Below are 12,889 nucleotides of genomic sequence, written 5' to 3'. Positions count from 1 at the left end.
CTCACTCTGTCTCACTCTGTCCCCTTATGTCTCACTCTGTCCTCATTCTGTCTCACTCTGTCCCCCTCTGTCTCACTCTGTCTCACTATGTCCCGTGTCCTCTGTCCTCCAGGAGTCGAAGAAGCGCTTCGATGAGGACGAGGACTTCAAGAGACGGGCCTACCAGTGTGTGGTCCGGCTGCAGAGCCGAGACCCGGACTTCATCCGGGGCTGGAACCTCATCTGTGACGTCTCCAGGAGTGGTGTGTCCTCTGTCCTGCGTGTCCTCTGTCCTGCGTGTTCTCTGTCCTGCGTGTCCTCTGTCCTGCGTGTCCTCTGTCCTGCGGTACCCGTCCTGCGTGTCCTCTGTCTGCGTGTCCTCTGTCCTGCGTGTCCTCTGTCTGCGTGTCCTCTGTCCTGCGTGTCCTCTGTCCTGCGTGTCCTCTGTCTGCGTGTCCTCTGTCCTGCGTGTCCTCTGTCCTGCTGTACCCGTCCTGTGGGTCCTCTGTCTGCGTGTCCTCTGTCCTGCGTGTCCTCTGTCCTGCGTGTCCTCTGTCTGCGTGTCCTCTGTCCTGCGTGTCCTCTGTCCTGCGTGTCCTCTGTCTGCGTGTCCTCTGTCCTGCGTGTCCTCTGTCCTGCTGTACCCGTCCTGTGGGTCCTCTGTCTGCGTGTCCTCTGTCTGCGTGTCCTCTGTCCTGCGTGTCCTCTGTCCATATGTCCTGTCCGTCCTGTCCTCGGTCCCCGTCCAGCTGCTGGTCCTGACCCGGACAGCTGTCTGCAGTCAGGGTCTCGGTCCGGTTCGGACTGGGTTAGTGGGCGGGGCTAGAGGCCACGACTTCCTGGTTGCAGAGCCAATCAGACGCGAGCATTAACTCATGTCTTCACCTGAAGCTGTGATGTCAACACAGACGACCTTTTGACCTTTCTCTGTCTCCCTCATCCGTCCCTTTGTCTCATCCTGTTGGTCTCCACGTCTGTCCATCTGCCTCTGTGGTGTCTCTGTCTCTCCACCTGTCTCTCGCTCTCTCTCTCTCTCGCTCCCTCTCTGCCTGCCCCTGTCATTGTCTGTCTCTCTCCACCTGTCTCTCTCTCTGTCCGCCTGTCTTTCTGTCTCTCCGCCTGTCATCTGTCTCTCCGTCTCTCTCCGCCTGTCGTCTGTCTCTCCCTGTCTCTCTGCCTGTCTCTCTGTCTCTGAGTCTGTCTCCGCCTGTCTCCGCCTGTCTCTGAGTCTGTCTCCGCCTGTCTCTGTGTCTCAGAGTTCCAGAAGGTGTACGACTGCCTGGACGTGTCCATCGTGGAGCGAGGAGAGTCCTTCTATCAGGACCTGATGGTGGACGTGGTCCAGGAGCTGGAGGACAAAGGTCAGTGTCCTCACGAGGACGGAGCACCGCCGGCTAGCCGCGCTACGCGGCTAGCCGGCGGTTCCAGAAACGGGAAGTCCCGCCCCGTCCCCCCAGGGCTGCTCCAGGAGGACGAGGGCCGCCGTCTCCTGTTCGTCCCCGGCCAGTCCGTCCCGCTCACCGTGGTCAAGTCGGACGGCGGCTTCACCTACGACACGTCGGACCTGGCGGCGCTGCGGCAGCGTCTGCGGGACGAGCGCGCCGACGTCATCATCTACGTGGTGGACAGCGGCCAGGTGGGCGGGGCCCGGGGGGGCGGGGCGGCGCCGGCCGGGGACGCGTCCTCACTCTGTGTCCTCTGCAGGGGACGCACTTCAGCGTGGTGTTCGCCGCCGCCCAGATGATCGGCTGGTACGACCCGCAGGTGACCCGGGTGGAGCACGCCGGCTTCGGGGTCGTCCTGGGAGAGGACAAGTGAGTCCCCGACCGCCGCCGCGCCGCCGGCCGTCCTGTCCCCCACACCTCGTCCCCCCCTCGTCCCCCGTCTGGTCTGACCCGTCCTCCGTCCGCCGCTCAGGAAGAAGTTTAAGACGCGCTCCGGGGACACGGTGAGGCTGAGGGACCTGCTGGACGAGGGTCTGAGACGCTCCATGGACAAGCTGAAGGAGAAGGAGCGAGACAAGGTGAGAGGGGACTCCGCCCACCGGGGGTCAGCTCCGCCCACCGGGGGTCAGCGGGTTCCGTCTGACCCCCGGCTGCTCCGTCAGTCTGCAGCGACGTGGTGGACGATTGACCGGAAGCTCGCTGAGCCTCCTCCCTCTCCTGACCCCGCCCCTGACCCCGCCCCTGACCCCGCCCCCAGGTGCTGACCCCGGCCCAGCTGGCCCAGGCTCAGCGCTCGGTGGCGTTCGGCTGCATCAAGTACGCCGATCTGTCCCACAACCGGATCAACGACTACGTCTTCTCCTTCGACAAGATGCTGGACGACCGCGGCAACACGGCCGCCTACCTGCTGTACGCCTTCACCCGCATCCGGTCAGTCCGCCGCCGCCGCCGCCGCCGCCGCCGCCGCCGCCGCCGCCGCCGCCGCGCCCTGGAGCCGTGAGCGCCCCCTGCTGGCCGACGCCCCTCCTTTCAGCGGAGCTCCGGCGGCTCGGTGGAGCAGTGGTTGGCAGTCCGGCCCCTGTGCGGGCTGCGTGTTCTCCCCGGCCTGGGCGGGTTCTCGTGGGTTCCGGGCTCTCTGGCCTGACGTGGATCCAGGTCTGGTGGTGAAGCCTGGGTCTCCGGTTCGATTCCCTCTGTGCTCACGTCCTCTGCCAGCTCTGCTTCTGGACTCGAGCGTCCCGCATGTGTCCAGTGAGGTCTGGCTGAAGGACGCACAGGACGGAACCCTGGAGAACCCTGGAGAAACCCGGAGAACCCTCATCCGAGACAACTAACCCAGCCAGGACCAGGACCAGGACCTGGGGCAGCTTTCTGTTGCTCACATCCATCTGACCCTCGGCCTGCTGGGACGTCCCTCGGCCTGCTGGGACGTCCCTCGGCCTGCTGGGACGACCCTCGGCCTGCTGGGACGTCCCTCGGCCTGCTGGGACGTCCCTCGGCCTGCTGGGACGACCCTCGGCCTGCTGGGACGTCCCTCGGCCTGCTGGGACGTCCCTCGGCCTGCTGGGACGTCCCTCGGCCTTCTGGGACGACCCTCGGCCTTCTGGGACGTCCCTCGGCCTGCTGGGAAATCCCTCGGCCTTCTGGGAAATCCCTCTGTTAATGATTGGCTCAGTGGCTTCGGGCGGGGCCCCGAGGCCTCGGAGGTGATCAGGTGGACTTCGGTCAGCTGTTGGAGGAAGACGGTCGTGGTGAAAGCTGATTGGCTGGAGGCCTCAGGTCCGTCTGGAGGGGGGGGGCCTGTTCCTCATGAACTACCCAGTGTACATACACACTCGCTCACACACTCACTCACACACTCACACACACTCGGGGCGTGTTCACACCGAGTGGGCGGAGCCAGGACTCCTGTTGAACCGGCCTCGTAAAGACCCGGATGTTCTCGCCGGCGTCGAACCGACGGGGCGTCAGACCAGACAGAAGCAGGTTGGCGATTCGTGTTCCAGAATCAGTGATTTCAAAATAAAAGCCGTGTCGTGTTTTTGCCTCAATATTCTATTTTTCACTTCTGGTAGAATCCAGAGCCAGCCGCCACGGCGGCATCCCGCGCTTCAGAGGAGTCGACGCTTTTGTTCTTCGTCTCTGCAGGAAAGTCAAACGACTCAGAACAGCCGTGTGGCCGGGGCGGCTCTGTGTTGCCAGATTGGGCGGGTTTCTGCCAAATCAAGCTTCTTCTTGAAGATGTCTGGCGGGTTGACGAAATGCTGATGTGTTTATGACCTGTTTTTTTTTATTATACAAATACGGTTTGAACCTGCATTTTCAACCCAGACGGCGGTTTGGCTGCTTTCTGTTGAGGTAAACGGGTTTACGGTGGGAGATGGACAGATCTGGCAACCTCGTCCAGCGCCTGCAGAGGCGCCGCAGACGGTGCCGCAGACGGTGCCGCAGACGGTGCCGCAGACGGTGCCGCAGACGGTGCCGCAGACGGTGCCGCAGACGGTGCCGCAGACGGTGCCGCAGACGGTGCCGCAGACGGTGCCGCAGACGGTGCCGCAGACGGTGCTGCAGAGGCACCGCAGACGGTGCCGCAGACGGTGCTGCAGACGGTGCTGCAGACGGTGCCGCAGACGGTGCCGCAGACGGTGCTGCAGAGGCACCGCAGACGGTGCCGCAGACGGTGCTGCAGACGGTGCCGCAGACGGTGCCGCAGACGGTCCTGCAGAGGCACCGCAGACGGTGCCGCAGACGGTGCCGCAGACGGTGCTGCAGACGGTGCCGCAGACGGTGCCGCAGACGGTGCCGCAGACGGTGCCGCAGAGGCACCGCAGACGGTGCCGCAGACGGTGCCGCAGACGGTCCTGCAGAGGCACCGCAGACGGTGCCGCAGATGGTCCTGCAGAGGCACCGCAGACGGTGCCGCAGACGGTGCCGCAGACGGTGCCGCAGACAGTCCTGCAGACAGTCCTGCAGACGGTGCCGCAGACGGAACGACGGAACGCAGCCTGAAGAACGGCGCTTCTGTTCATGGTTTCCTGCAGGCCGGACAAATGGCCGACTTGCAGAAGGAAGCGGCGCTCAGAGTTGCGGTTCGTGTCGTGCGCTACGGAAGCCTCACACGGACAAAAGTGGCAAACGAGGAAAGCTGGCTGGACCCGGGGAGCGAGCGTGTTCTAGATGGAGCCGGGTCGACCTCTGACCTCCTGCTGGAGGCGGCCCGGCTCCACCCACAAGTAGGACGACCCAACGTGGAAACGTGTCTCACTGTGGCTCCGGCTCACCACGGGAGTGAGAGACGGTGTGAACACAGCCTCACACTCACACTCTCTCACACACACACACACACACACACACACACAAACACACTCACACTCTCTCTCTGGCGCCTGTCGGTTCAGCTGTTGGTCTCCAGAGACCCGTCCACCCTGCAGTCTCAGAGGGTCTTCAGGACCCAGAGGACCTGAGTGTCCTGGCAGGTCTGGGTCCAGTCAGTGCCGGCCAGGTTCTGGGGACCGGAGGACATCTGTCCAAACGCTGGTCCCCCCCGCAGGGACCGTCTCCAGCGGACCGTCCCTCTAAAGCCGTCCAGGACTCCAACCGGACCGATCCGGTTCTGTTCTCATCTGACCAGGAGGACAGAACCTGCTGGGTCTGCGGACCCCCGTCAAAGAGGACCTGTTCTCCGTCTCTTCAGCGTCTGACGTTCAGGAACCAGAACGCTTCCAGAGCCGAGACCGTCAAACCGGAGACGCTGCCAAAGAACAGCGTCCTCTAAAACCCGGTCCGCTGGACGGTCCGGCCTGTCCACACGAAGACCCCACGTTCCTCTGGCCGGCAGGAGAACCCTGAAACGCTGACGGCATCGGAGTTCTGCGGTCACAGAACGCCTCGTGGTTCCACGTCATCGAACCGCAGAACGTTTCTCTTCCCTTCGTCCTTCAGCGACTCGGTCGAGAACCTGGATCTGCTCTGTGGTACCTTCTGTGGTGAAAGGCCCCGGGTTCCCCTCCCCGGGGCCCCGGGTTCCCCTCTCCGAGGCCCCCGGTTCCCCTCCGCGGGGCCCCGGTTCCCCTCCCCGAGGCCCCCGGTTCCCCTCCACGAGGCCCCCGGTTCCCCTCCCCGGGGCCCCGGGTTCCCCTCCCCGGGGCCCCGGGTTCCCCTCCCCGAGGCCCCGGGTTCCCCTCCCCGAGGCCCCCGGTTCCCCTCCGCGGGGCCCCGTTCCCCTCCGCGGGGTCCCCGGTTCCCCTCCCCGAGGCCCCGGGTTCCCCTCCCCGGGGCCCCGGGTTCCCCTCCCCGGGGCCCCGGGTTCCCCTCTCCGAGGCCCCGGGTTCCCCTCCCCGAGGCCCCCGGTTTCCCCTCCGCGGGGCCCCGGTTCCCCTCCCCGAGGCCCCCGGTTCCCCTCCACGAGGCCCCCGGTTCCCCTCCCCGAGGCCCCGGGTTCCCCTCCCCGAGGCCCCGGGTTCCCCTCCGCGGGGCCCCCGGTTCCCCTCCGCGGGGCCCCGGGTTCCCCTCCGCGGGGCCCCGGGTTCCCCTCCCCGAGGCCCCGGGTTCCCCTCCGCAGGGCGCTGCTGTGAAATTCTTCTCCTCATCAAAGGGAATCAAACTGCTCAAACTCAACTGTGCATCCAGTCCGCCATCTTGCCCCGCCCAGTCGGGAAGTGGCAGGAAGTGGCAGGCTGAGGCAGGAAGTGGCAGGAAGTGGCAGGCTGAGGCAGGAAGTGGCGGGAAGTGACAGGCTGAGGCAGGAAGTGGCAGGCTGAGGCGGGAAGTGGCAGGCTGAGGCGGGAAGTGGCAGGCTGAGGCGGGAAGTGGCAGGCTGAGGCAGGAAGTGGTGGGAAGTGGCAGGAAGTGGCAGGCTGAGGCAGGAAGTGGTGGGAAGTGGCAGGAAGTGGCAGGCTGAGGCGGGGAAGTGGCAGGCTGAGGCAGGAAGTGGCAGGCTGAGGCGGGAAGTGGCAGGCTGAGGCGGGAAGTGGCAGGCTGAGGCGGGAAGTGGCAGGCTGAGGCAGGAAGTGGCGGGAAGTGGCAGGAAGTGGCAGGCTGAGGCGGGAAGTGGCAGGCTGAGGCGGGAAGTGGCAGGCTGAGGCAGGAAGTGGCAGGCTGAGGCGGGAAGTGGCGGGAAGTGGCAGGAAGTAGCAGGCTGAGGCGGGAAGTGGCAGGCTGAGGCAGGAAGTAGCAGGCTGAGGCAGGAAGTGGCGGGAAGTGGCAGGCTGAGGCGGGAAGTGGCAGGCTGAGGCGGGAAGTGGCAGGCTGAGGCAGGAAGTGGCAGGCTGAGGCGGAAGTGGCGGGAAGTGGCAGGAAGTAGCAGGCTGAGGCGGGAAGTGGCAGGCTGAGGCAGGAAGTAGCAGGCTGAGGCAGGAAGTGGCGGGAAGTGGCAGGCTGAGGCAGGAAGTGGCAGGCTGAGGCAGGAAGTGGCAGGCTGAGGCAGGAAGTGGCAGGCTGAGGCAGGAAGTGGCAGGCTGAGGCAGGAAGTGGCGGGAAGTGGCAAGCTGAGGCGGGAAGTGGCAGGAAGTGGCAGGCTGAGGCGGGAAGTGGCAGGCTGAGGCGGGAAGTGGCAGGCTGAGGCGGGAAGTGGCAGGCTGAGGCAGGAAGTGGCGGGCTGAGGCGGGAAGTGGCGGGAAGTGGCAGGAAATGGCAGGAAGTGGCAGGCTGAGGCAGGAAGTGGCGGGAAGTGGCAGGAAATGGCAGGCTGAGGCGGGAAGTGGCAGGCTGAGGCAGGAAGTGGCGGGAAGTGACAGGCTGAGGCAGGAAGTGGCAGGCTGAGGCGGGAAGTGGCAGGCTGAGGCGGGAAGTGGCAGGCTGAGGCAGGAAGTGGCGGGAAGTGGCAGGAAGTGGCAGGCTGAGGCAGGAAGTGATGGGAAGTGGCAGGCTGAGGCGGGAAGTGGCAGGAAGTGGCAGGCTGAGGCGGGAAGTGGCAGGCTGAGGCGGGAAGTGGCAGGCTGAGGCAGGAAGTGGCAGGAAGTGGCAGGCTGAGGCGGGAAGTGGCAGGAAGTGGCAGGCTGAGGCGGGAAGTGGCAGGAAGTGGCAGGCTGAGGCGGGAAGTGGCAGGCTGAGGCGGGAAGTGGCAGGCTGAGGCGGGAAGTGGCAGGCTGAGGCGGGAAGTGGCAGGCTGAGGCGGGAAGTGGCAGGCTGAGGCGGGAAGTGGCAGGCTGAGGCGGGAAGTGGCGGGAAGTGGCAGGAAGTAGCAGGCTGAGGCGGGAAGTGGCAGGCTGAGGCAGGAAGTAGCAGGCTGAGGCAGGAAGTGGCGGGAAGTGGCAAGCTGAGGCAGGAAGTGGCGGGAAGTGGCAAGCTGAGGCGGGAAGTGGCAGGCTGAGGCGGGAAGTGGCAGGCTGAGGCGGGAAGTGGCGGGCTGAGGCGGGAAGTGGCAGGCTGAGGCAGGAAGTGGTGGGAAGTGGCAGGAAGTGGCAGGCTGAGGCAGGAAGTGATGGGAAGTGGCAGGAAGTGGCAGGCTGAGGCGGGAAGTGGCAGGCTGAGGCAGGAAGTGGCAGGCTGAGGCGGGAAGTGGCAGGCTGAGGCGGGAAGTGGCAGGCTGAGGCGGGAAGTGGCAGGCTGAGGCAGGAAGTGGCGGGAAGTGGCAGGAAGTGGCAGGCTGAGGCGGGAAGTGGCAGGCTGAGGCGGGAAGTGGCAGGCTGAGGCAGGAAGTGGCAGGCTGAGGCGGGAAGTGGCGGGAAGTGGCAGGAAGTGGCAGGCTGAGGCGGGAAGTGGCAGGCTGAGGCAGGAAGTAGCAGGCTGAGGCAGGAAGTGGCGGGAAGTGGCAAGCTGAGGCGGGAAGTGGCAGGCTGAGGCGGGAAGTGGCAGGCTGAGGCAGGAAGTGGCAGGCTGAGGCGGGAAGTGGCGGGAAGTGGCAGGAAGTAGCAGGCTGAGGCGGGAAGTGGCAGGCTGAGGCAGGAAGTAGCAGGCTGAGGCAGGAAGTGGCGGGAAGTGGCAGGCTGAGGCAGGAAGTGGCAGGCTGAGGCAGGAAGTGGCAGGCTGAGGCAGGAAGTGGCAGGCTGAGGCAGGAAGTGGCAGGCTGAGGCAGGAAGTGGCGGGAAGTGGCAAGCTGAGGCGGGAAGTGGCAGGAAGTGGCAGGCTGAGGCGGGAAGTGGCAGGCTGAGGCGGGAAGTGGCAGGCTGAGGCGGGAAGTGGCAGGCTGAGGCAGGAAGTGGCAGGCTGAGGCGGGAAGTGGCGGGAAGTGGCAGGAAATGGCAGGAAGTGGCAGGCTGAGGCAGGAAGTGGCGGGAAGTGGCAGGAAGTGGCAGGCTGAGGCGGGAAGTGGCAGGCTGAGGCAGGAAGTGGCGGGAAGTGACAGGCTGAGGCAGGAAGTGGCAGGCTGAGGCGGGAAGTGGCAGGCTGAGGCGGGAAGTGGCAGGCTGAGGCAGGAAGTGGCGGGAAGTGGCAGGAAGTGGCAGGCTGAGGCAGGAAGTGATGGGAAGTGGCAGGCTGAGGCGGGAAGTGGCAGGAAGTGGCAGGCTGAGGCGGGAAGTGGCAGGCTGAGGCGGGAAGTGGCAGGCTGAGGCAGGAAGTGGCAGGAAGTGGCAGGCTGAGGCGGGAAGTGGCAGGAAGTGGCAGGCTGAGGCGGGAAGTGGCAGGAAGTGGCAGGCTGAGGCGGGAAGTGGCAGGCTGAGGCGGGAAGTGGCAGGCTGAGGCGGGAAGTGGCAGGCTGAGGCGGGAAGTGGCAGGCTGAGGCGGGAAGTGGCGGGAAGTGGCAGGAAGTAGCAGGCTGAGGCGGGAAGTGGCAGGCTGAGGCAGGAAGTAGCAGGCTGAGGCAGGAAGTGGCGGGAAGTGGCAAGCTGAGGCAGGAAGTGGCGGGAAGTGGCAAGCTGAGGCGGGAAGTGGCAGGCTGAGGCGGGAAGTGGCAGGCTGAGGCGGGAAGTGGCGGGCTGAGGCGGGAAGTGGCGGGAAGTGGCAGGCTGAGGCAGGAAGTGGCGGGAAGTGGCAGGAAATGGCAGGCTGAGGCGGGAAGTGGCAGGCTGAGGCGGGAAGTGGCAGGCTGAGGCGGGAAGTGGCAGGAAGTGGCAGGCTGAGGCGGGAAGTGGCAGGAAGTGGCAGGCTGAGGCGGGAAGTGGCAGGAAGTGGCAGGCTGAGGCGGGAAGTGGCAGGCTGAGGCAGGAAGTGGCGGGAAGTGGCAGGAAGTGGCAGGCTGAGGCGGGAAGTGGCAGGCTGAGGCAGGAAGTGGCAGGCTGAGGCAGGAAGTGGTGGGAAGTGGCAGGCTGAGGCAGGAAGTGGTGGGAAGTGGCAGGAAGTGGCAGGCTGAGGCGGGAAGTGGCAGGCTGAGGCAGGAAGTGGCAGGCTGAGGCGGGAAGTGGCAGGCTGAGGCGGGAAGTGGCAGGCTGAGGCGGGAAGTGGCAGGAAGTGGCAGGCTGAGGCAGGAAGTGGCGGGAAGTGGCAGGAAATGGCAGGCTGAGGCAGGAAGTGGCAGGCTGAGGCAGGAAGTGGCGGGGAAGTGGCAGGAAATGGCAGGCTGAGGCAGGAAGTGTCAGGATGAGGCAGGAAGTGGCAGGAAATGGCATGCTGATGCAGGAAGTGTCAGGCTGAGGCAGGAAGTGGCAGGCTGAGGCGGGAAGTGGCAGGAAGTGGCAGGCTGAGGCAGGAAGTGGCAGGCTGAGGCAGGAAGTGGTGGGAAGTGGCAGGCTGAGGCGGGAAGTGGCAGGAAGTGGCAGGCTGAGGCGGGAAGTGGCAGGCTGAGGCAGGAAGTGGCAGGAAATGGCAGGCTGAGGCAGGAAGTGGCAGGCTGAGGCAGGAAGTGGCAGGCTGAGGTGGGAAGTGGCAGGCTGAGGCAGGAAGTGCAGGCTGAGGCAGGAAGTGGCAGGCTGAGGCAGGAAGTGGCAGGAAATGGCAGGCTGAGGCAGGAAGTGGCAGGAAATGGCATCCTGAGGCAGGAAGTGTCAGGCTGAGGCAGGAAGTGGCAGGCTGAGGCAGGAAGTGGCAGGAAGTGGCAGGCTGAGGCAGGAAGTGGCAGGCTGAGGCAGGAAGTGGCAGGACGTGGGTGGCGCTGACGTGACTCACGGGGTCGGTGTTCTGACTCTGCCGCCCCCCGCCGTGCGGCAGGTCCATCGCCCGGCTGGCCGACCTGGACGAGGCGGCGCTGAGGACGGCGGCGGAGACGTGCGAGGTGCAGCTGGAGCACGAGAAGGAGTGGAAGCTGGGGAAATGCATCCTGCGCTTCCCGGAGATCCTGCACAAGATCCTGGACGACCTGCTGCTGCACACGCTGTGCGACTTCCTGTACGAGCTCGCCACCACCTTCACCGAGTTCTACGACAGCTGCTACTGCGTGGAGAAGGACCGGCAGACAGGTGACACACACACACACACACACACACACACACACACACACACACAGTGTTAGGCCTGATACAAACACATGCGGCTGTGCGGGCGCGGTTCTGTCCGGTTCTGTTAGAAACACACACTGCAGCTCCCGGCGCACCTCGGCCCGACGTCCAGACAGACGTCTAGAGTAGGGTCTAGATGTAGGGTCTAGAGTAGGGTCTAGTTGTAGGGTCTAGAGTAGGGTCTAGTTGTAGGGTCTAGTTGTAGGGTCTAGAGTAGGGTCTAGTTGTAGGGTCTAGAGTAGGGTCTAGATGTAGGGTCTAGAGTAGGGTCTAGATGTAGGGTCTAGATGTAGGGTCTAGATGTAGGGTCTAGTTGTAGGGTCTAGAGTAGGGTCTAGTTGTAGGGTCTAGAGTAGGGTCTAGATGTAGGGTCTAGATGTAGGGTCTAGAGTAGGGTCTAGTTGTAGGGTCTAGTTGTAGGGTCTAGTTGTAGGGTCTAGTTGTAGGGTCTAGTTGTAGGGTCTAGAGTAGGGTCTAGATGTAGGGTCTAGAGTAGGGTCTAGAGTAGGGTCTAGATGTAGGGTCTAGAGTAGGGTCTAGTTGTAGGGTCTAGAGTAGGGTCTAGTTGTAGGGTCTAGTTGTAGGGTCTAGAGTAGGGTCTAGTTGTAGGGTCTAGAGTAGGGTCTAGATGTAGGGTCTAGATGTAGGGTCTAGAGTAGGGTCTAGTTGTAGGGTCTAGAGTAGGGTCTAGTTGTAGGGTCTAGTTGTAGGGTCTAGAGTAGGGTCTAGTTGTAGGGTCTAGTTGTAGGGTCTAGAGTAGGGTCTAGTTGTAGGGTCTAGAGTAGGGTCTAGTTGTAGGGTCTAGAGTAGGGTCTAGATACGCTGCACACCGAGGAGAACACTGATAGGGAAGATCTGCATGTATGACGGTCCAGGACAGGCTGAGGACCAGGAGGACCAGGAGGGGGACAGGCTGAGGGACCAGGAGGGGGACAGGCTGAGGGACCAGGAGGACACTAACCAGTTCCTGGACGGTGGAAGCTGTTTCAGGAGCGGCGTTCCCGACGCCCCGTCTGCTGGACCTGTAGGATCCGCCGCTCCGTTCTGGTTCTAACGTTCTGCTGAAGCCCTGCTGGGACCAGAACCGCCTTCAGGGGACGTTCTGCTGAAGCCCTGCTGGGACCAGAACCGCCTTCAGGGGACGTTCTGCTGAAGCCCTGCTGGGACCAGAACCGCCTTCAGGGGACGTTCTGCTGAAGCCCTGCTGGGACCAGAACCGCCTTCAGGGGACGTTCTGCTGAAGCCCTGCTGGGACCAGAACCGCCTTCAGGGGACGTTCTGCTGAAGCCCTGCTGGGACCAGAACCGCCTTCAGGGGACGACCTGGAGGCTCTTCAGCCAAACCTCCCCTTTAAGGCCTCATGTGTGGGGTTAGAATTATCTTCAGTTCAGGGGATGGGTGGGGTCAGAGGTCAGGTTGAGGGGATGGGTGGGGTCAGAGGTCAGGTTGAGGGGATGGGTGGAGTCAGAGGTCAGGTATTTTTTGATGGTTAAGGTTACAGTCGGGCGAGAGAATGGACTGTCAATGAGTGTCCTCACAGCTGTGTGTGTGTGTGTCTTTGTGTGTGTGTGTGTGTGTGTGTGTGTGTGTGTGTGTGTGTGTGTGTGTGTGCAGGGGCGGTGGTGAAGGTCAACCTGTGGCGCCTGCTCCTGTGCGAGGCCACGGCGGCCGTCATGGCCAAAGGGTTCGACATCCTGGGCATCAAACCCGTCAGCAGGATGTGATGTCATGCCAAGCAGGAAGTGATGTCACAGTGATGCTGAGCTGGAAGGTCTCATCTGAACTTTTTGTAATAAAGTGAAGCTGAAGCCCCGCCCCCCCGTCTGCTGTCAGTCATTCTGTGACGTCCGAGCGGTCAGTGAAGGCATCACAGGCGCTGCCGTTCCTCCCAGCAGAACGCCGGCACGGGAGTGACCCGAGCCCGGGTTCTGGTGCTGGTGCTGGTTCTGGTTCTGGTTCTGGTCTGCCAGGCTCTGGTGCTGGTTCTGGTTCTGGTTCTGGTCTGCCAGGCTCTGGTGCTGGTTCTGGTTCTGGTTCTGGTCTGCCAGGCTCTGGTGCTGGTTCTGGTTCTGGTTCTGGTCTGCCAGGCTCTGGTTCTGGTCGTGTTGTGAATGAACCCTTCCTGGAGCTGCAGGGACACTTTCCCATGAATCA

At 63.8% G+C, this 12,889-nt stretch overlaps 1 protein-coding gene across 1 annotated transcript in view; it reads left to right on the top strand.

Annotated features, from left to right (window-relative positions):
* Nucleotides 1–12,545, top strand: part of rars1 (arginyl-tRNA synthetase 1) — a 21,931-nt gene extending 9,386 nt beyond the window's left edge. Inside the window, exons 14-15 of the mRNA XM_030086624.1 lie at nt 10,449–10,696; nt 12,350–12,545. Coding sequence (XP_029942484.1) covers nt 10,449–10,696; nt 12,350–12,459 — 358 coding nt within the window. The 3' untranslated portion in view covers nt 12,460–12,545. The remainder of the gene's footprint in view (nt 1–10,448; nt 10,697–12,349) is intronic.
* Nucleotides 12,546–12,889: the final 344 nt, after the last annotated feature.

Source organism: Salarias fasciatus, unplaced genomic scaffold (assembly GCF_902148845.1).
Source record: "Salarias fasciatus unplaced genomic scaffold, fSalaFa1.1, whole genome shotgun sequence".
NCBI lineage: Eukaryota > Metazoa > Chordata > Actinopteri > Blenniiformes > Blenniidae > Salarias > Salarias fasciatus.
Note: the sequence above shows the minus strand (reverse complement) of the source record. Positions and strands in the feature narration are given on the sequence as shown.